A 23,776-nucleotide genomic window follows, 5' to 3' on the forward strand; every position below is an offset into this window, starting at 1 on the left:
CACAATGCCAAGCTGTGGCGTTTCGGGGTGGCTGCGGGAAGCGGCGGGGCGCAGGGCGGCAGCGGTCCAGAAGCGCGCGCGAGCAGCTCGGCCTGTCAGCCCTCGTCGCAGCAAGCCGTATCGGGAGCAGAGCAGAGGCAGGCGGCGGGAAGCAGCGCCGCTCGGTGGAGGCGCGAAGCCAGCCCGGAGCCCCTCCTCCCTCCGCCGCCGCCGCCGCGGCTCCTCCTCCTCCTCCTCCTCCTCCCTCCCCTGCCCAGAGCCAGCAGCCGGGATCTCAGTATTATGGCATCGAGGAGAATGGAGACCAAACCCGTCATAACGTGTCTGAAAACCCTCCTCATCATCTACTCCTTCGTTTTCTGGGTGAGTGTCCCCCGCCATGGAAACAAAGCCCCACACTGGAAGCAGCCCCGGGAGGCTGGGCGAGGTGTTGGAGGGCGCCGGGGGCGGCAAGAAATCCCCTCGCCTTGCGCCCCGGGAGGCTGTGTGTGTTTGTGTGTGTGTGTGTGAACGGGGAAGATAACGGTGCGTTGCAAGGGGAGCTGCAGCGACTCATGTTGCTGCGCAAACGGCGCCTTGCCTGGGGAGATTTTGCAGCGCGAGTCGCGCTGCCCTCCGTGCTCGGCTCCTGGTTTATCATTGACTGGCTTTCTAATGGAGGAAGGGATTTGAGGATTGTGCCTGATTTGCACCACCAGCACCCCTTTCAAACATAAAAGAGCTCCTTCGGAAGCAGGTTCAGGAAGAAAGTTGCCGGCCTCGGAGAGCTTCACGCAATGCATTTTATTTCTCTTTCTGTGATACGATATCCCCCCCCGCTTTTTCCCGATGGTCTCGCAATAGCACCTCCGCCTTGAAAGGTTGTAATATAGCCATTCGTAATCAATCTGCTGTCCTGACAGAGGGCTGGCCGACACGGTCATGTCGTTGCGTTATATGAATGTATCTCTGCCTGGATTTTTTGGGAGCGTTTTGCGTCTTAACCACCTCACGGTGATATTTCTCTCATTATCTCATATATATATATATATCTATATGCACATGCATATGCGCAGGTCAGAACGGCATTTATTGCAGTAAGGTAGATACATTTTAGGGCGTCTGGACCACTCAAAATGACTTTTAAATTGCAACCTGCAACCTGCCTCCTAGATGGATGAATCTGGTAGTAAGAATAAAGAGAACTGTGGTGTTTATGAATGAGGCAATTGGTGCATCATGCATGAACACACAGGGAAGTCAGTAGCAACCCTGTTATATATTATATTATATATTAATTCTCTACCAGCCTGTATGTGTGGGAAGTATGATTGACAGCTCACTGATGAAGCTATTGTAAGAGTAAAAAACAACATCTATCTATATCTATATTTATATCTATATCCATATCATCTATATCTATATCCTGCATTAAAATAAATTGCTGCCTTCTTCCCCCCCCCCAAAAAAAAGGTTGTTGTCTCCATGGCTTTGCCTTTGTATATACTGCAGGCAGCTCTCCTAACTATTCAGCACTGCCCACTCCCATATTATATTTGGATAAATGCCACCTGCATTTAGTGAGATCAACTTTTATTGCTGTGCTCCTCATTCACAGTAGTGGTTGTCAATGTAGCTGTTGGCACATACAGCACATGCAAAATAGAGAATCAGCATCATATGTTTTAGAAAGTGAGTTTTGCATGCTAGAACATTTTGCTTGAAAGTGTGATATTTCCCCCTGATTTGTCCTTTCGTCTCCTTCAGCTGGAACAACACAGCTACCCACAGTAAGAAAGCATTGAAATACACATTTTATTCTTAAATCACAGTAATAAAAATAGATGTTGTGGTTCACAGTACTGAAATGCTAGCGCATGCTCAAGAAAGGAAGCTTAAGGATGTAGTCAGCTGTGCTTGTCAGCACACATGTGGAAGCAAACTCCACTGAAGTCAGTGGGGATTACTTGCATGTAAATGTGTTTGGAATCAAGGGGCTAGAAGAATGTAACATGTAAGGCTTGCTTCGGTTTTGCTGATGGGAGTATAAGGTTGTACAGCTATTAGGTGTTGTCCACTATTGGTTTCAAGAGACTTCCCTGCTGATTATCCATACCGTGTACTGTGTTAGCTGGGCATAGTTTTGTATGGGAGGTATCCTCTACAGTAACATTCCAAATGTGGAGTGCCCTCCCTCAAAAATTCAACTGGTGCTGATTCTGAAAGGTTTTAGGCACCAGATAAAAACATGTTTCTTCATTTAGGTGTTTGGTTAAATTGGTTGTGGAGTGGAATAGCCTATCCTCGTCAGACTTGTTCATTTATTATACCGGTACTTAACGTTATATAAGGTTTTTATGTATTTGTTTAATTTTATTGTGATTTGTTTTTATACTTTGTACCTCATTATGGGATTGTTTTGAATGAAGTGCAGTTTGGAAATACTTTAAATAAATAGATAAACAGTGTATGATGTATATTTTACTATTTTGAGGGCTGGTGATTCTTGTTCTAATTTTTCCCTTCAAGCTGACGTCAGGCATTGCTTGCAACAGCTTTGAGGGAGTGCGGGGGTGGGGTGGGGGAGAGAATATCTTCCACTGCTCATTGCTAGTGTAATAATATTACTACTTTATTAGTATGATCAGTATGATCTGTGACCCAGATACAATAAAGAGTCATTGGGTAACACAAGCCCTGAATTTTCAAACAGCGTCTGGGGAATGACATTTTCTTAGTAACCTGGTATGTTGTTCAGAAGATGACAGACATAAACAGCATATCATGTTGTGACAATGATTTGCTGATTAAAAACTCTTCAGTGGTATATAGTGACAATACAATATAATGGCCCGCTGGCCTTAATCTGCATGTCTACCATGCAATATACTAAAACAAGCTAGTCACTTCATACTGAGGAAAGCTGATTGCGCATTATCATTTTAATAGCTCTGTCATGTGGAATGCGGTGATGAGATGTAAAACATCCTTCCGCCTAAGCTCTGTTAAGCAAATCATTTTTCCAGTACCAGCATTATCATTTAACCTGGAGGACAGCTCCCACCCAGTGCACACACATTGCTTTTATAACTTACATTTGTTTGTTTCATTTTTAAAGCACTTTATTATGTAGGGCTGCTTTCTTATGTAGACTTACTTGGAGTAAGACCGACTGGATTGAGCAGACATACTTCTGAGTAAAGGTGCATAGGATTGGGCGGCAGGTCCTTCTCCAGTGAATGCACACATCCAGCTCTTTTCACAGCTCTCTCCTTACCCCTTCATTGCTGGTACTGTTCAAGCAAGGTATGTGCTGTCTCCAAAAAGAAAAACAATACAGCTTTAAGAGGAAGGAAAACACTGTTATCCCCTTATGCCTACAAGTGATTCCTTTTGTGCAGTGTTGCATTTGGAAACAAGGATTTATTTATTTTTAAAAATGCTCACTGTTATTCCTTCAATATTGTTAGGAAATCACTTGGTGTTATCTGTGCAAATGTTGGCTTCCTGCAGATGATTAGAGAATCTTGTTCTCTGGCTAAAGAGAGGATTTGTGCCTTGAAGTCTGTCTAACTAGTTCTTTTCATGAGCAATAATCCCAGGATAATAAAAAATGTTTACACACTGTGGGACACTATAGGACACACTATAGGACCAAAACAAATAGGCATTTTTAAAAGGATGGTAAGGAGGCATTAGTAGTGGTGCTTTCCGGGCCTGTCATGGTGAACCAAGGAATGAAAAGGCTTTAGAAGAAAAAACCAAACACTCGTTCTTTCCTATAATTATGAATTAGACATGAAGGTTACATCTTCATTGCAGCACCAAATAGGTTTCAAGCCTATGTGAAGCAGTAAGAATGGGATTCTTAGAAAACCTTTAGAATTCTAATTTTGTGAGAGTAGGATGAATCCCTTGCGCATTTGCACAGTTCCTTGCACACCATGCTTTTGTTGCACACCATGAACAACAGCATTCTTCTAACTTTTTTCTGCTTTAGTTAGGCTCTTGTTGACACATAACGCTGATGCTGTCACTCGTGTGGGAGGTTTCCTGCAATGGGATTCCCAGGTGACCTTGGCATATGCATGAATACTAGAACCTTGTGGCAAATCACTTGGGTTTCCCCAGTCAACTGGTGCACAGTTGAGAAGCCATGCATGTGTCTATGGGACTCTGGCATTCTTGCACTTACTGCACTGCTGTGAGATTTTGCCGTAGGGAAGTGGCTTGCACTCACTAATGGTGTGTGGGAACAGGGCCTTAGTTCCAATCAGTGATGAGTCAGGGCCAAACTGCATGCTACTGCAGGAGATCCATGATTGATTGATCTGCTTTTTTGATAGAACTAAATTAAGGCATGTGTCTGCGGGGACTTTGACTGGGGTAGCTGCTGGCTGCAGGGTTATTTAACGTTCCCCCACCAATGCAATTTTCCCAATCTAAATTACCCTCCTGCAACTTCTATTTGCCCTGTGCTTGAAAAATACAGATAGCTTTTTCTTGCTTGGATCTTCCCTCTACAAAGGAAACAGTAACTTAAGGAGCAGGGTGACAGTGAGGGGGAGAAAGTTGTTTGCCACTTCACTGCCCCCAAGAAATTTGGGTCCTTTTATTTGGGGGAAAATTGGAAGATCAATCACAGATCTCCTGGTCTAATGTATTGCATTTACACAGAAATCACCCTTTGACTGCTTAAGTACCATTGTTGTTTACTGGAATTCAGCTCATTCACAATATGGTGGTTACTCCAGATTTATTAGTGCCTATCCCTCAGGGCTGTGTGGAAATGCCACATTCTCTTCAGTCTAAATCGTGAGCTTTTTATATACCTTTTCAATGGATGGGAGTGTGAATAAGAAGAATGAGGTGGGAGGAAATGTAGGCAGCATATTTGGGTGGGTTAAATTCTCTCCAGTCTGATTTTGGTAGGGGATGGAGTGTATGGACTCTTTGCTTCTTTCATTATACTTGTGTTTTGCTATTGCAATTTAAGTCATGTGCCCATTTTGTAGTTGCAAATTGCTCTTATTTACAAACATGGTGCCATACTATTATGAATCTCCGAGGAACACTGGCAAATACCTTTCTGTAGGATTTAAATATAAAAGTCTTGCAAAACAATGCATAGAAAAAAGATAACTATGATAATTTTATTCCCCTAGAAGGCACTTGTAATGGAATTGCTGATCCAGCCTCATTCACAGAAGCACAAACTGTATATTAGAATGCCAACTTTACTCTGTTCTTATAATAGTGTGTGCCTTTGAATTATTGGTAGCATTAATCATTCCTGCAATGAATGTCTAATTGGGTTAGTGGAATCAACACTCCCCCTACCCCATATTTTCCTTGGACTGCTTCTGTTTTATTGCTCACTGATTCAACTTTGTATTTATACATCTCAGCAAATTGCTTTGAGAAGATCGGCTAACAGTGCTGATTCCCATCCCTTCTTAATCTAGGTTCTTTTTGGGCCTTCTAACACTGTAAAGTGAGCTGAACAGTTTCTGCTGTTTCCAAGAGTAGTCACGATGCAGAAAGTAATGAGTTGGTTTTCTGGGTCCTGCACAAATTACTGTTAAATTGAAATCAGTAGACTAGTGTTTTAAAACCTTTATCTATTTTAAGGACATGAGATGGTTATTTCCTACACTAAGAAAGAAAAAGTATGGAAGTGCATTGTGAATGTTTAAATCATAATGTTAAAATACAATCTTAAGTACTTTAAAATACTGACTACTGAACAGTGTGTGTGTGTGTGTGTGTGTGTGTGTGTGTGTGTGTGTGTATGAAGATTCTGGTGTTAGAAAGTCTTGAAAAACATGGTAAAGGTAAAGGGACCCCTGACCATTAGGTCCAGTCCTGACTGGGGTTGTGGTGCTCATCTCGCTTTATTGGCCGAGGGAGCCGGATTACAGCTTCCGGGTCCTGTGGCCAGCATGACTAAGCCACTTCTGGCAAACCAGAGTAGTGCATGGAAACGCCGTTTATCCTCCCGCCAGAGCGGTACCTATTTATCTACTTGCACTTTGATGTGCTTTTGAACTGCTAGGTTGGCAGGAGCAGGGACCGAGCAACGGGAGCTCACCCCGTTGCGGGGATTCGAACCGCTGACCTTCTGATCAGGAAGTCCTAGGCTCTGTGGTTTAACCCACAGCACCACCCGCCTCCCTTGAAAAACACGAGTAAACAGTAAAAAGAAAGGTGCAACAACTGCAGTAGTCTATATAATATAGGCAGTAATCTGCTTCACAATGTCCCTCATACCATACTTTTTAACCAATGTTTGTACAAATCACACCTGCATTTGCTGCACTAGCAGAATTAGCTGTTTTGTTTTGAGCAATGGCCTTAGCAATATGTGCAAAGGCCAGGTGTCTGTGGTACTCTGGACAGTTCCATGCATGGCCCAGGCTGGAGACTTTGTAAGAGTCCAGATGTTGCTTCTGCAGCAATCAGCTTGAGAATTGGCCTCAAACAGGAGCTGCAGCTTTATCTGTAACAGGGAGCTGGTGATTCCACCAGGACTTCTGAGCTGGTGTTCTCCGAGTCCGATGGGAGCAACATGACATTCTTGGGTCAAAGAGGTCAATGGTCCTCAATGGTCTCCTTTTGTACAAGTGCTTTTGGTTGATTATGCACATGTAGAGCTGTCTCTGAGAGCAGTTCCTTTTCCACTCCAAATTCCAATGCTTTAACTCCTGAAGATCATTAATATGGTGTTTATTATCAGACATCTTCTTAGGCTACAGTTCTAAATACAATCTCCTTGAACAGAGTGGGACTTATTTCTGAGTAAACGCCATATGGAATTATGCTATTAGTATAGCTGCAGAATGCCTGCATGAGCTTTCTGTGTTTCAGAGTAACCACTTCCATCTATTGTGTCATAAATCATACATTAAAACAAGCATTTGTGTCTGCTGTTCCGTCTCTCCTGACCAGCTTTATTGTTTTATTAGACAGGAGTGGGACATCTGGCCAGAAACTATGTGAAGAGCTGGATTGGATGTATCGGTGCTATTGACTTAAAGTAGTTATGCTGGATGCCTGTATTTCTGTTCTGAGTATCTATCTATTTTTTTAAAGAGGTTTACCTGTGATTCTGGTATGACTAAAGTAGATTCTAATAAAAAATAACAAAAACAAGCACAATCAGAATAGTGAATTCTAGAAATGAAACTTTCAGACAATTTACATGGCCAACATGCCTCAAAACATAGATTTCATGTTAAGTTCCAAAAAGATTTTTGTTGTTACTGTTACTGAAATGTCTAAGAAGAATGATTTTGAAAAGTAAAAAGCATTTACAAAGTTCCTCTGTAATTTAGTGTGTGTGTGTGTGTGTGTGTGTGTATTCATTAAGCAGTGGGGGTTGTATGCCTAGCAGACAAGGAAATAAGGTTTGGGAGAGCAGATTTTCTTATTAAAGTATTGATCATTTTTTCATCACAAGATCAATGTGCTCCCAACTTTAAGCATTGATCTTTGCATTTTGAAAGTACAATTGCTTTGCTCTATAACATATGTTCAGAAAATACTGGTGAACAAATTGACAGTATGAAAGATAACCCTGGAAAGGCTTAGCATGAGAAATTAATCCGTGTCTGTAGAACAAGCCTTCTCTGGCTGAATCAGATAGAGAAATGCTGCCCTTTACTTTTGACACCATGGCAGGAGGTATGCCACTTGTGTATAGAAGCTAACACCCAATTTGAAGCAAGAAATTGTTTAGTAGCAATAATAGCTGCTTTAATTAGGGTTTCTCCCCCCCAACTTGACTCTTGGTGATGGAGTATTTTTTAAAGCCTTTCTAAATATATGCTTGCTTTTACATGGTTTGTGTTTTGTGCCCCACCATCATTCATTGTGCTTGTGCTACCCTTTGTGTGTATGCACAAGAATGGTAAGAGGCTAGGAGGAACAAGCCAAACAGCAGTAGCACATGGTTTGATGGGGCTGTGCTGCTTACCAGATTCCCCTCCAGCTGAATTGTTGCTCCATATTGGGAGAGAGAGGGAAGGGGTGAGGTGGTATGAGGTTGGTAAGGTGCAAACACACCAGCAGGAGTACCAGATTGGCTCTGCTGGTGCCATGCCTCCTCCACACCTCCTGGAATGCAGCAGAAACTCAGCCAGAGGTCAGGTGAGCACTGCAGCCCCATCATGTTGTCTACAACTGCTAAAGACAGCCCTGCCATATATTTGCTAGTAAATTTACTTGTGATTTACTTGTGGCACTCCTACTCCTTGAAAAATGTGGGTATCTGGAAAGTTCGACATTGACTTCATTAGTGGCTCAACATAATTTCAAACTGCCTTCATTCGGATTGTTAAATGGCACAAGTGCTTTCTTATCTAACTGCACTCAAGATGATGCAGCTTTAGGCTTGAGATGGGTGTGACCAGGCTTACTACTTATGTCCACGTCCCAGAAGAGTACCCTAAACACAGTAGCACTGCAGTACAAACAGCAACACTCTACAGCCACATTCCAATTATTTCTCTACTCATACCACATAAAAGTTTAAGAGGTATAGAAAAACAACTGCTCCCACCCTCCAGTCATCAGCTCATTCACATGTGGCATATTGAAGGCAATGATTTTGGTGCCATTTTGGGGATTGTGTTTAAAACTCCAAAATGGTTTTGGGAAGAAGTGAGGAGATGTACAATGACATCAGTGGGGTGGTAGTGGTAAGCATCTTACAGGGTTTGTTGTTGTTGGGTTTTTTAAAAAAAACTTTGTGCCATCCTGTCTTTTCCTCATTTCTACTGTACTGAGAAGAAAAGGGTAAACTTCAACCCACAAAGTAAAACATTTTTTTGCAAAATTATATTGTGCTCTGCAGTTCCTGCTTTTGGATAGTCTAGATCAATAGTCTCCAACTTTTCCAGACCCAGGACTCACCTTTAATCAAAATATGGTTACATTATGCTCAGATCAAAGAGGTTTTTAAGATGGATAAAAAGATAGGATTCCAGGTGGAAAAATCAAAGTTGGAAACGGAATTGTTAGAACCTGAGACTAAGGTACTTTCAAGAATGTATAATTTGCTGCTAAAATGGAATACACAAGATGAAACGGTTAAATCGGCTATGATAAAATGGGCACAGGACATTGGGTACAATATCATATATTTGTATGGTGGTTGTGCTACAGTTGTGATCCATCTTAGATCAAGCCATGGCCTGTTAGTGGATCCCAAACTATCAGTTTTGATCTTGTGTCATTGATCTAACTTGGGTTATCCTTTCCAGATGTGGTTATTATTGACCACATTCTTGTTTGTTTCCTGCTGATCTTCTTTTTACATCCTGCTGGAGCACTGAAGCTTTAGGTCATGTCTTTGCACAAGAGCTATGCTCCTTCAAAAATAATAGGGCTGTCAAAAATGTAACCAAAACGTGTGCATTTGTTTAATTTTCATGTTTTATACATTGCAAATAACATGAATTTTCACTTTTTCTTATTTGCATAATTCAGCTGCTTAATGAAGTAGAGCTTTAACTTTGATTACTTTATTGAATTTATTCCAAATGAACTAGGCAAAGTAACTGTTCAACTTCATTAAACAAGGAAACTAAGCAAATCACACAAAATCAAACTAGTTTGGTTGTTCCCCTGCTGTACCTTTAATCAGTAATTTAATCAGTCACACATATTTGACTTTTTCATAATTTCTGTATATAAAAATATTTATCAAGGCTTAAGCAATATTTTTTTTTAAAATTGAGTTGTAGTAATGGATTTCTGAAGCGAAAGGAAAGTCCAATGCTGTAAAGAAAAATATTGCATAGGAACCTGGAATGTAAGAACCATGAACCTGGGTAAGTTGGAGGTGGTCAAAAATGAGATGGCAAGAATAAATATTGACATCCTGGGCATCAGTGAACTAAAATGGACGGGAATGGGTGAATTCAGTTCGGATGACCATCATATCTACTACTGTGGGCAAGAAACCCGTAAAAGAAATGGAGTGGCCCTCATAGTCAACAAAAGAGTGGCGAAGGCTGTACTGGGATGCAATCTCAAAAATGATAGAATGATCTCGATACGAATCCAAGGCAGACCTTTTAACATCACAGTAATCCAAGTTTATGCACCAACTACTGGTGCTGAAGAAACTGAAATTGACCAATTCTATGAAGACTTACAACACCTTATAGAAGTGACACCAAAGAAGGATGTTCTTCTCATCATAGGGGATTGGAATGCTAAAGTAGGGAGTCAAGAGATAAAAGGAACAACTGGCAAGTTTGGCCTTGGAGATCAAAACGAAGCAGGGCAAAGGCTAATAGAGTTCTGTCAAGAGAACAAGCTGGTCATCACAAACACGCTTTTCCAACAACACAAGAGACGACTCTACACATGGACATCACCAGATGGGGAGCATCGAAATCAGATTGATTATATTCTCTGCAGCCAAAGATGGAGAAGCTCTATGCAGTCAGCAAAGACAAGACCTGGAGCTGACTGTGGCTCAGATCATCAGCTTCTTATAGCAAAATTCAAGCTTAAACTGAAGAAAGTAGGAAAAACCACTGGGCCGGTAAGATACAATCTAAGTCAAATCCCTTATGAATACACAGTGGAAGTGAGGAACAGGTTTAAGGATTTAGATTTGGTGGACAGAGTGCCTGAAGAACTATGGATGGAGGCTCGTAACATTATACAGGAGGCAGCAACGAAAACCATCCCAATGAAAAGGAAATGCAAGAAAGCAAAGTGGCTGTCCAATGAGGCCTTACAAATAGCGGGGGAGAGAAGGCAAGCAAAATGCGAGGGAGATGGTGAAAGATACAGGAAATTGAATGCAGATTTCCAAAGAATAGCAAGGAGAGACAAGAAGACCTTCTTAAACGAGCAATGCAAAGAAATAGAGGAAAGCAATAGAATGGGAAGAACCAGAGATCTGTTCAAGAAAATTGGAGATATGAAAGGAACATTTCGTACAAAGATTTCCATAATAAAGGACAAAAGTGGAAAGGACCTAACAGAAGCAGAAGACATCAAGAAGAGGTGGCAAGAATACACAGAGGAATTATACCAGAAAGAAATGGATGTCCCGTATACCCCAGGTAGTGTGGTTGCTGACCTTGAGCCACACATCCTGGAAAGTGAAGTCAAATGGGCATTAGAAAGCACTGCAAATAACAAGGCCAGTGGAAGTGATAGTATTCCAGCTGAACTATTTAAAATTTTAAAAGATGATGCTGTTAAGGTGCTACACTCAATATGCCAGCAAGTTTGGAAAACTCAGCAGTGGCCAGAAGATTGGAGAAGATCAGTCTACATCCCAATCCCAAAGAAGGGCAGTGCCAAAGAATGCTCCAGCTACCGCACAATTGTACTCATTTCACACGCTAGCAAGGTTATGCTTAAAATTCTACAAGGAAGGCTCAAGCAGTATGTGGACCGAGAACTCCCAGAAGTGCAAGCTGGATTTAGAAGAGGCAGAGGAACCAGAGACCAAATTGCAAACATGCGCTGGATTATGGAGAAAGCTAGAGAGTTCCAGAAAGACATCTAGTTCTGCTTCATTGACTATGCAAAAGCCTTTGACTGTGTTGACCACGGCAAACTATGGCAAGTTCTTAAAGAAATGGGAGTGCCAGATCACCTCATCTGTCTCCTGAGAAATCTCTATGTGGGACAAGAAGCTACAGTTAGAACTGGATATGGTACAACTGATTGGTTCAAAATTGGGAAAGGAGTACGACAAGGCTGTATTTTGTCTCCCTGCTTATTTAACTTATATGCAGAATTCATCATGCGAAAGGCTGGGCTGGATGAATCCCTAGCCGGAATTAAGATTGCCGGAAGAAATATCAACAACCTCAGATATGCAGATGACACAACCTTGATGGCAGAAAGTGAGGAGGAATTAAAGAACCTTTTAATGAGGGTGAAAGAGGAGAGCGCAAAATATGGTCTGAAGCTCAACATCAAAAAACGAAGATCATGGCCACTGGTCCCATCACCTCCTGGCAAATAGAAGGGGAAGAAATGGAGGTAGTGAGAGATTTTACTTTCTTGGGCTCAATGATCACTGCAGATGGTGACAGCAGCCACGAAATTAAAAGTCGCCTGCTTCTTGGGAGAAGGGCAATGACAGGCCTAGACAGCATCTTGAGAAGTAGAGACATCACCTTGCCAACAAAGGTTCGTATAGTTAAAGCTATGGTTTTCCCAGTAGTGATGTATGGAAGTGAGAGCTGGACCATAAAGAAGGCTGATTGCCGAAGAATTGATGCTTTTGAATTATGGTGCTGGAGGAGACTCTTGAGAGTCCCATGGACTGCAAGAAGATCAAACCTCTCCATACTGAAGGAAATCAACCTTGAGTGCTCACTGGAAGGACAGATTGTGAAGCTGAGGCTCCAGTACTTTGGCCACCTCATGAGAAGAGAAGACTCCCTGGAGAAGACCCTGATGTTGGGAAAGATGGAGGGCACAAGGAGAAGGGGGTGACAGAGGACGAGATGGTTGGATAGTGTTTTCGAGGTTACCAGCATGAGTTTAACCAAACTGCGGGAGGCAGTGGAGGACAGAGGTGCCTGGCGTTCTCTGGTCCATGGGGTCACGAAGAGTCGGACACGACTAAACGACTAAACAACAACAACACATTAGCAGGAGATTGGGCTAGATGACCTTTGAGTCATTACCTTCCAAGTCTGTGCTTCTGTGAGCCTCTAATTGGTCTGTTTACCTGATGAATCTTCAGCTTTGCTAATATTAAATACTCTATTCCTGAGCAGAATTATGAGAGTTATGTGAGACCTGAACCGAACTAGAGATGGACAAATGCCTTATTCTCTACCTGTGAGTATTTTCACTTGCTGCTGCACATTAGTCACCAGAGAAACACAAGTCTTTCTGCCCCCTCGCCTGCTGTTTCTCTGCACAAAATCTGTAATGTATTTATTGTGGCCTGCTGTTCACCTCCTTTGTTTTGAGTATAGTGGACTTGTGCCCAGTTCAGCTATTATCTCAGTAGTGTGGCAGCTGTCAAAACTCAAAAGTTTCATATGACTATGAGAAAATTTGGATCACCTTCCTAGCTAGACCCACCTAGACCCAACTATCAAGGAGAAGTGCCGATTGCCACTGGGCAGGTGCTGTGCTTTCCCTACATTCCTCTTTCCTGGGCTGGTGGTGTCTGTTCTGAATACTGTCTTGCTTGCTGTTCCACACTGACGCTTGTAGGCCTGATCCTGCCCCAAATTTTGTCTAGGTCTCCTGATTTAGCTGTGCTACTTATGTCTGGGAAAGGTTCCTGGTGCCTGACTCACATTGCAGACTGAGCTGGCTGTGAATTCCGGCCAGACTTGGTTAAGCATACATATTCAGTTCTTTTGCGAACTTCACTACAGGCCAAAGTAATACCACCTTTATAAAAGTTTAGATGTTTGGTTTGTTTTGAGTTCTTATTTTAGATCAAGTTTAAATTATTGAGTACTGCAATGTTGTTTATAGAGGTGCCTTAATGACTGGGAATGGATGTGGCGAGTGTGATGGTAGCTGATTTTGAAGGGTGGTAACGTGGGTGGCGCTGTGGGTTAAACCACAGAGCCTAGGACTTGCCGATCACACGGTCGGTGTTTCGAATTCCTGCGACGGGGTGAGCTCCCATTGCTCGGTCCCTCTCCTGCCAACCTAGCAGTTCAAAAGCACGTCAAAGTGCAAGTAGATAAATAGGTACCGCTCCGGCGGGAAGGTGAACGTCATTTCCGTGCGCTGCTCTGGTTTGCCAGAAGCAGCTTAGTCATGCTGGCCACATGACCCGGAAGCTGTACGCCGGCTCCTTCAGCCAATAAAGTAAGATGAGCGCTGCAACCCCAGAGTCGGCCACGACTGGACCTAATGGTCAGGGGTCCCTTTACCTTTACCTAATGAAAGATAATTGCCAGAGTGACCCAATTTTTCTTGCTAGTGAAGAATTATTTTGTCCCAACGGCCAGCAAGTCATTTTAAAGACAAAAGAACCCAAGTGGATCAGGCCAAAGGCTCATCTGGTTCAGCATCTTGTTCTCACAGTGGGCTGTCAGATGCTTAAGGGAAACCCACAGGCAAGACCTAACTTCACTCTCCGCACTTGTGATTTCCAGCAATTGGTGTTCAGCAGAGACAGAATACAGCTGTTGTTATACCAAAGACAGTGTATTGTTATTCTTTGCTATGGCCAATATATTCTTTTTTAAAAATAAGATTTTATTAAGACGTTTCATAATACATTACAATAAAAAGTAAACTAATCTAAACAAAAATTATTTCCTTTCCTTTTTTATTTTTGCTTAACTATGGCCAATATATTCATGCTTACATTTTAGTGCTTTATTGTATTCCTGTCAAGAGACAACAAATCCTGAGGGTAGGAACATATTTTATCTAAGCAGTAGTTTTGGTCTTGATGATATCAAGGTCAAGACGTATGCTTTTTTGAAAAGTCAGAAATGGCTAGCATTAGAGCTCTGGGTTATTATTAAGAAATGCTTAGATACATTGTTAACATTCTGACTCCCAGCATAATATTATCCAGTAAGATGATACTGATTGTATGCACGGTTTATATTGGGCTGAATAATGTTAAAATTATAGTCCCTTCAGTGAAAATGGCTGAATGTGCAGCTTCTTACCCCGCTTGCTTTATCCTGTAATCATAATAATGTTTGTGACACTCATTGCATGGAACAGATCAGCCAATTCCTTCTTCCAATACCACAAAATAACCTTAAGAAGCTACAACAAATGGAAAGACTGCATGGGGAAATGTGAATCTACCATAAAAAAAAATTATGAACCACATTTTTCCAAGCAGACTAAGCAGTAGTTGAAGAGTTAGGATTATACTAGATGTGTCAATAAATGTTTCTTTGCCTTTAATTTGCAGGGTGTGTGTGTGTGTGTGTATCCATGCAATATTATCAACCAATGGGGGAGTTTCTCCCAGTCAAAAGACTGGCTACAGAGAAGGGATTTTCCTCAGGACAGAAGTAGGAGCGGGAAGGCTTAACAATTGCCCAGGGCAAACTTGAGGCAACAATCTGCTTCTCCCCCAGCTGACACTATTCACTATTAAGCCAAATGGGCGGGGTATAAATAATAAAATTATTGTTATTATTTAAAATTAGTATACGTCACATTTCTAAAAACACAAGTTAAATGCAAAGGCAAATTTAGCATTTTTTCTTAGACTATGTAGCCTCCTACTCTGTGGTCTTTTCTGGGCAAAGGCCATGGAACATTCATGGAAATACATGGGCCTTTGAAAGCAGGACTGGGGCAAAATGGGTATGATCCAGCCAAGGTTAAGCTCTTTTAAGTTCCATTTATTAGTGGGAAAGAGTTAACAGCTAATGCGAGATTGTTTGAAGCAGTGGCAACCCATCTTCTTTAAATGAAGGGTGGGCTGCTTCAAACAGCACTTCCCTCACCCCGTAAAAAAACTATTTTCCAAAATAATAAAACTTATAACAACAATAACTGCGTACAAGTCTAGTTATATATAATACAGTCTGCACAAAAATGTTTGTAGTGTCCTTTCAAGCATACAATGGTACCTCGGGTTAAGTACTTAATTCGTTCCGGAGATCCGTTCTTAACCTGAAACTGTTAAGCACCACTTTAGCTTATGGGGCCTCCTGCTGCTGCCGTGCCGCCGGAGCACAATTTCTGTTCTCATCCTGAAGCAAAGTTCTTAACCCGAGGTACTATTTCTGGGTTAGCGGAGACATTAATGTTTAGTATATAGCCTCTCTCCACAGAGAAATTTGAGGAGATGGATGATCCTTTTGAACCACATTTTATTTGCGGGGGAGGGGACCTCATTATTTGTCTCTTGACCTTGTAATACATTTCTCCAATTAATACAATCTCTGGATTGGGACAAAAGGCTGCACATAATGTGTTTGAGAAAAACACATTTTTTTGTGTTTTTGGCCCTGAAAGGTAAACTAAGAAAACCCCTCAATAAGTAAATAAAATAGCAACTTCAAAATCTTGAAATTTCAAAGGATCAAACGGTTAAACAGAGATGTAGGTGAAGCCTCAGTCACACAATTCACCCAGAGGCCCTAGGCAATACTTTATTATTATTATTACTATTAATTGAATTTCTATACTACACCCACAGGTCTCAGGGCAGTTCCCTGTAACCCTGTTCCAATATTATGCCCCACACTGTTATAATCCTGTGAGGGGAGAATGCAGGCCCAAGCTTTCTGGCCCTGGCCCTACCATCTACACCAGGCTTCCTCAACCTCATCTGGTGCAGCCCTACCATCTGCACCAGGCTTCCTCAACCTTCAGATGTTTTGAGACTACAATTCCCATCATCCCTGACCAATGGTCCTGTTAGCTAGGGATCATGGGAGTTGTAGGCCAAAAAACATCTGGAGGACTGAGGTTGAGGAAGCCTGATCTACATATTGGGATGAAATGTCTGAAGAGGAAAGTCTGCTCAATGCATCTAGGCATTTAGAAGCTACTGCAATCAGGGAGACCAGAAGTGGTATGGAGCATGGCGCTCACGTCGGCAGCTGTGGCCCTGATCTTTCCCTCATGTGATTGTAATTGCGTAATGCAAAACACCTCAACAGGGCTTGTGTCTAGGCCTTTATCTTGTTCCCAGTGGACTACTGGTATTGTATGCATCACTTTTGGCTGAAGCTGCATATGTTTATTTCAGGTCTGGGCAACTTGTGGCCCTCAGATGTTGTTGGACTTCCATCATCTCTGACTGTTGGCCATTCTTGATTGGGCTGATGTGGGCTGGGAGTCCATTGATATGTGGAAGATGCAACATTGGCTACTTCTATTCTATTTCATACGAGTCCTGAATGGGTGGACAAGTTTTCAGACTTCCCCCATTATGTATATTAGTGTTTCTATTTGATATTTGTCTTCTTAAAATTACGTACTAACTACATATGCTATGTATTTTATTGGCAACTGATTGTACCCCGCTCTAGGATCATCCACTACAATTAAAGGCAGGATAAAAATATTTTAAATAAACAAAACATTTCCCCCCTACCTATTATATTGGAAGAGCAGTATATGAATGCCCAATAAAAGCTTCAGTATCACAATTCACAGCAATAGCAAGCCAACCTGAGCCATTTTCTGTGCATCAGAATGCTGGTATCTCAGTAGAATGCTCCAAAATGGAGTTTGGGGAGGATACTCATCATTTTTGCTTTTCACAGGCTTCTTTCTTTTCTGCATTTTCATCTTCCCTTGTCCCTGCCCTTTTCCTTCATTGTTACAATCAATCTGTTATATTCAGCCGTTAAACATTTGTCCACACCCCAATAATTGCTCATTCCTCTTTAATTAAGCTCATTGTTGCATTTCTGTTTACCATTGTTCCCCTCCCCCTCTTCTGGGCAGGGACTGCGTGGTTCTCATATAAGATGATGGAGAATCAAAGTCCAGTTGGTGTCTTTAGGTACTGGCTTAATATGTAACAATTTATTGCACTTGGAAATTATTGTGTCAGTTAGATATAGAAAAACAGCGCTGATCGGGAGTGGTTACATTGCCTTCTGGATGACTCGTTCAAAAGCCAATTATAGCAACATCTTCACTTGTCAGTTGGGGGAAAGCAGGTCACACTGCTGTTTATATAAACATCGAAAGCCCCAAACATACCAGGCTGTTTACTAGCATGTAATGTGGCAGCTGCTTAATACTCTGCTTCTAAAGCAAGTCTTTCAGCAAGTGCTGAAGGGAGTGGATATTTTTATGTCCTACCCAAACCGGTGGACCTAAACCCTCCAGTTTTACAAGAGTGTTTCAGGCTTCATAGTTTGGGGTTTTAGTCTTGACTTTGCCTCTATCCCCCATTCATAGCTTTGTAGTTTTCCTCTGCCTTTGTGTTCTATCCATTTATTCCCAAACCACCTCAGATTCATCTCTTTCATCCTCCATGTAGAGAAGGACTGTTGGACAGTTTCTCCTCATCTTGAATTCTCATCTTCCCGATGAAGGGCCCTGCATGACGGGCAGGGTAGAGAGAATCTCCCCAGATGGGAGGCTGGGAGAAGAGGGGGAAGCTCTCAGGTTATTATAGAGGACCTTGTGTTTGTTTGTTTGTTTATATTATTTCTTATTTTCTTTTTCTCCTTATTTATTCTCTTCTCTTGCTTATTCTTGTTTCTCTTTTATTTATCTTCTTTAGATTAGTTTGGCTTTTATTATATTTTATGTTAAAAACTCAATAAATTTGATTTTTTTAAAAAGAATTCTCATCTTCCCCTGTAAACGAAGACCAGCCTTCCCCAACCTGGCGTTCTCCAGATGTTTTGGGCTAGGCTGGCCTAGACATTATTTCCATTAAAAAAAAAAATGTGTTAGCTGCGTCTGTGAAGAGCAAAGAGAATTCAATGGCTGAATTGCTGCTGTTGCCTTCCAATGTATTATTCAAAGTCCTTTTTAGACTCTGGCATATAAAAGGGCTTCATTAATATTTCAGAGGATGCTGTGATTCTCACCAAAAAGGAACTCCTTCCCTTTCATCACTTGATACTCCTGTATTTCTGTGTGAAGCAAAGATATTTGGACTCTGTTAACTCCTGAAAGAGCAAACTCATCACTTTCTAAATGAACTGATTGTTCAACTATATCCTGACCTTGAGACTGATGCCAGATAGGGGTCTCGTAAGCCTGGCTTCTAACTGTGGTGATTAGGCAGCCTTTTTAAAAGGTTTGGCTTTGTGATTCAGACTTCATGAAGGAACCAGTCTCAGTACAGCTGGACTTTCGTTTGGAAAGATTTTGTTTGACCAGTTCCTGAACTGATTACTCAAACCATTGTGTTATTCACTTGCTTATTCACAAATGCTAGCTGTGCATTCATCTCAGATTCAAATCAGAATCATTAATTTGGCTCTTTCGTGGCCAAATTCATGTCAAATGTGATGCTCTTTAAGGAAACAACAGTCTCCTCAGAATGGTAATGAAATTGCCGCTTTCCAAAGAAGCTGAGACAATAATTTTCACTTCTAAGTAGAGATAGTCCAAACTACTTATCTTAAAAAAAAAAACCCACTGCAAACATTAAGTGTAAAGGTCACTTATATTGCAATGAATAGATATAGATATATAGTTATACATATAGATTTCTTCCAAAGGAAACAGCACTCTGCTCACCCGGCTGCCGTTTGGCAGGCTGTGGGGAGTGAAGTGGTAATGGGATGGAAGGTTTGTGGGGAGAATTCCTATTCTTGTAAGAGCACACTCTGGGCACCTTCCTTGCCACCACAAGGGTGTGTATGAGAGAAAGAGAAAGAATGTGTGAATGGCTCCCCTCATGCTCACTGCTGTGTCGTGATGCACAGGATACCCATCATCCCGGTGCTAGACTGGCTGCTGTTACATCCCTGCCCCACACCAATTTCTACATTAAATATAGAGGTTCAGGATCCCAGCCTGCTATTCTGGAAGCCTCCTCCCATTGCAGGTTGTCTGGCAGTTCCTAAGGGTAACCCCCTGGCTTTTGCTAGCTTGGAAAATGAGAGATATGAGTTAATAGGTAAAAAACAAAACAAAACAAAACAAAACACCACAGTGACATAGCTCCTGGAGTCATTGACTGCTGCAGTGCTGTTTCCATTCGGCAAATTGGAACAGTGGTAAAAGAGACACCAAAGAGACAGGGATCTAAAGGGAATTAAATAATAAGCCAATAGAGACTAAACAGAACTAGTGCAGTAAGAGTGGAAAATGCATGGACTCCTCCTCCAAACAGAACAGTACCAATACAGAGAAAAGTTGGATGCATTGCAACCTGCTATATTATATATAATTGGAAGTGCTGTTTATATAAATTTATAATACACACAGAACCAAGGTTTAATTTGAATTTTGAAATGAGTGGTTTTAGTTACATTGGTGGTTTGCATTCTTACCAAAAGAAGCAGCAGGAGGAGGAAGAGGAGGAGGAGATGTGTGTGGCTTTTCATCTGAAATTTAAATTCTTGCCATGCTTTTTGGATGTTAAGCTCTCATGAGATGAAATTCCAGACAAATAATGGGATTTTCTTTTCACTTCTTCTGCGGTTTTCCAGTTTGTTTTAAATATTTAATAGTGGAATGTTTTGTCTGAAGCATTTTTTTTATTTATTATGTCTTGGTCCTTATTGTTTCTCACAAATATTATGTTTTTGTTTCATTTATTTATTCAAACATTAATCTCTTACCTTTTGGCTAAACAACGAAGCACCCAAGCTGACTAAAACAAAGATGAAAGCCAAAACAATGAACAGCACCAATAACAAGTTTAAAAGCAGAAAGCAGCTATCAATAACTACTTGGCATTAATAATAATAATAATAATAATAATAATAATAATAATAATAATAATAATTTATTTGTACCCCGCCCATCTGGCTGGGTTTCCCCAGCCACTCTGGGCGGCTTCCATAGAAACCCAAAATACACTAAAATATCACAGATTAAAAACTTCCCTGAAAACAGAAAGGCAGCTACTTGTATTTCTTGAGACAAGATGTCCCACGACTTGGGCTAGAAGTGGCTGATAGGGCATTGCCATGGAGCTAGCCTTCAGGCAGCAGTGTCGCCATCGGAATGGTATGGGTGTAGGTGGCTATGAGATAGGTATTGTGCCCACACACTGCTGGATCTCCCACTGGTATGCCCTTTCCCTCACCCCAACCTGGTAAGTGGCAGTGACACTGCTGTTAGAAGGTTGTCACCATGCTACCAGTTGCTCCTGACAAGAGCTATTATGGAGAACTATAGTGCCAGCTATAGAGATGGGACATGTTGCAGGGCTTCCTATGAAAACTCAAGTGTGCAGGCAAGTTGGCATGTGATACCTTCACGTATCCAGATCCCTAACAGGTTAGGGCTTTAAAGACTAAAACCCAACAGTTTGAATGTGGAAGCAGGACTGGCTCTAACATAAGGCAAACTGAGGTAGCTGCCTCTGGTGGTAGATGCCAGAGTGTGCAGATCAGTGAGAAGGTGTTGCAGCCTGCTTTGTGCACTGTAATCGGAGCTGCTGCCCACAGTCAATTGCTGTGTCTCCTCACAGCTACGTCTGGTAGGCTTCTGTATGTGGAACTGGGTTGGGGCACCATTGTGTCCTTCACCTGAGGCAGCAAAAAAAATCTTAGATCAGCCCCAACACAGAAACAAATGAGAGCTTATGAAGTGGGTAGAATTTGTGTGTTCCATGGTCACAAAAACAGGCCCCAGTCAACAGGATAGTTGCTGCATTTGCACCACCCGAATTTTCCTGACAGTTTTCAATGGCAGCCTCACACAGAGCATGCTACAGCAATGTAACCTGCAAGTAACCATGGCATACAAAGTGGAATACCTGGTGAGGCTGTGCAAAAGCACTTGTGGCTCGGTTGCCACTTATTTACCCAGGAGCAAAGCTGGATGCAGTTGCAGTTCCAAAACTATGAACATCTTTTCCTGGCTGGATAGTTTGCAACTAGGCCTGTCATTTCTCCGCCAAAGGCCCCAAAGCCAAATCAGAAACCAGAATGAACAGGATTCAGGAGTCCAATGAGCTAAGATGGTACTTCATGCTCCAAAACTTTCCCTCAGAATCATGTGTTGGAAAGCGACCAATAGTTATTCAAGTAGGTGGCATCAAAAGGAAGCCTCCTTTCCCAGCAAAGGACAGACAACTGCTTCTATCAACCTAACTGGTGTTGCCGCTCTTTGCAAGGAGGCACTAAGAACTTTGACAACTGAAGCCCCTTCCATGCATTCCACTGGTCGCAAGGAGAAAGTGTGCTTAGAACTATAGAAACAACTAATGTGAGAGGAAAGGGAACTGTTTACTGTTTACAGAACTGAAAGAGCTCACTTGTAAGTGTAGCTACAAAATAACGTTTTTGACTAAAGATCTTTTAGAATGCCAGATCTGGATGAGAATATTAAAGTTAACACTGAGAGCTGCTTTACACTATGTTGCATTGTGAGTGCACTAATGCTTGCTGCAGTTAGACACGTAAAGAGTGAAGAGATGTCAGACATGGACATGTGCCAAGGAACCATGCCCATTTGAAGTCCTCCTGTGCATGTCCCCATAGCATTTGGGAGTATGCATCTCTGGTCAAATTTTTAGGTGACAAACTCCAGTGTAATCATGGTGTTGTATTTATCTGTAGCTGCACTAAATTTTCTGTGGCTCCAGTTTCCCCATGCTTTCCTCAAGAGGGAAAAATAATACCCTTTCATACTGTGCCACTGGTTTTTCTCCTAATAGGAAGTGCAGTTGTTGCTTCCATAATGCAGTTAAGGGAGCATTTTTACACCCAAGGGAGAGGCAAGCGACCAACTGATCGTTGTGCCTGAGCAAAAGATTGGCCTTGGAAGTAAGAGAAAAACTCTGTGGAGTAGCACTTCAAGGCCTGTACTGTTCTGTGCAAAACTGAGAGATGTTGCTGTACAGCACTTGAAGGACAAAAATCAAACACTGCCAATTGTTTGGGAAATCTTAAAGCCTTCTTGACAGCTTGTAAAGTTTGGAGCTTAATTAGATGTTCTTTCAGCTGGTTCTTAATCCCAGCCTGTCCATTAACTTGTAACAGTTGCCAGTCTTCAGTCAACCACTTATTTTACAGCTGTCAGACATGCAAGTCCTATACTTTTGGTGTAAAATTCATTCAGTACCATCTCTTGGAGGCCAGATTCTGTGGCAATTTACCAACCACATGAATGTGGACGGTCAGTGCAAATTGCAGAAACAAAGCTTGTTTACTTTCACAGTATTAGATAGTAGATATTATAAAGGCATGCTGGGATGGGGTGGGCAAGGCTACAGGTAAACAGCATCTTATTTATTGGGCTGCAGCTTGTTCATTGGGTTGTGGCTTTTTTCTAATTGGATTGTGTAAATATACATTTATTGCTTAATTGAGCATATTTACATATAGATTTCAAAAGAATTAGGAATACTACTTATCCCACAAGGGGCTCAGAAACTAAGCCAGGGGCTTATTAAAGCCCAACACAAAATTGAGGTGAGCTAACTTTATAAGCTCTCAAATTTTCATTCAGCTTGGATTTTGTTCTGATCAGTGAGGAGGAACTGGCCTTTTCCAGCCATCTTTGCTATCTTTCCTGTTCCCCTTAAGCTACCTGTACCCCTCTTCCTTTAACATGTTGGTGGAGTAGCAGCAAAGGCATGCAGGAAGATAGCGAAGGGAAGTTTTTTCCTCCTTCACTCCTCTCTTCTTCACACTGACTAACAGTGTGACAGTCTGGGCATAGGAAACCACAAGAGATGTAATTCTTCCAGTTGCCCTGGCATCTGGAATGAAGTGAGTGGCTTCTTGGTGTTGGCTCCCCAGCTGTGGAATGCTCCTCCCAGAGAGGCTCACCAGGTGCCAAGATGAGCTTAGAGTAGTAAAAATAGCTAGAGACTTATTCCTCACGATTCCTCCTTCCCAGCATTTTTTTATTGCCAAATACCTAGTTTATCAATGCTTATACAAATATATAAATTGAATATTAATACAATTGGTTTTATGAAAAATTAGAGCTTGAATACATCATTCACTAGGCACTTTTTCTGACTTCTTCTCTCCTTCCCCGTCTACTAATTCTGAAGAGCAATCTGTGTTTTTTTGTTCTAAAAGAAACTGTGTATGGCAAGGCTGAAAATGAAAACAGAGGGAGAGAATCTTTGTTTTCTTGTTTACAGCCAGTGAAGAAATGAGAGTAGGGCAGGCAGTGTTACTATTTGGTATGCTGAAATCTCCATGACAGATCTGAATTATTTTACAGTTCATGGTTTAGTTTTCAA

At 41.7% G+C, this 23,776-nt stretch overlaps 2 protein-coding genes across 5 annotated transcripts in view; one reads left to right on the top strand and one right to left on the bottom strand.

Moving 5' to 3' along the window:
- The window catches only part of LOC310842510 (uncharacterized protein), a 148,205-nt gene that overhangs the window by 37,327 nt on the left and 87,102 nt on the right, over positions 1-23,776 (bottom strand). Inside the window, exon 1 of one of the 4 annotated variants that reach the window (XR_014563119.1) lies at positions 3,137-3,233. The exons of the other annotated variants lie outside the window; for them this stretch is intronic. The gene's annotated coding sequence lies outside the window, so the exon portion shown is untranslated. Of the gene's footprint in view, positions 1-3,136; positions 3,234-23,776 lie in introns of those variants that run through there. 4 annotated transcript variants of the gene reach the window in all.
- TSPAN7 (tetraspanin 7) overlaps positions 82-23,776 on the top strand; it is a 76,155-nt gene continuing 52,460 nt past the window's right edge. The window contains exon 1 of the mRNA XM_083734640.1: positions 82-363. Within this exon, the coding sequence (XP_083590766.1) occupies positions 283-363 (81 nt within the window). The 5' untranslated portion in view covers positions 82-282. The remainder of the gene's footprint in view (positions 364-23,776) is intronic.

The sequence above is a fragment of the Podarcis gaigeae genome (genome assembly GCF_964106915.1).
Source record: "Podarcis gaigeae genome assembly, chromosome: 4".
Taxonomy (NCBI): Eukaryota; Metazoa; Chordata; class Lepidosauria; order Squamata; family Lacertidae; genus Podarcis; species Podarcis gaigeae.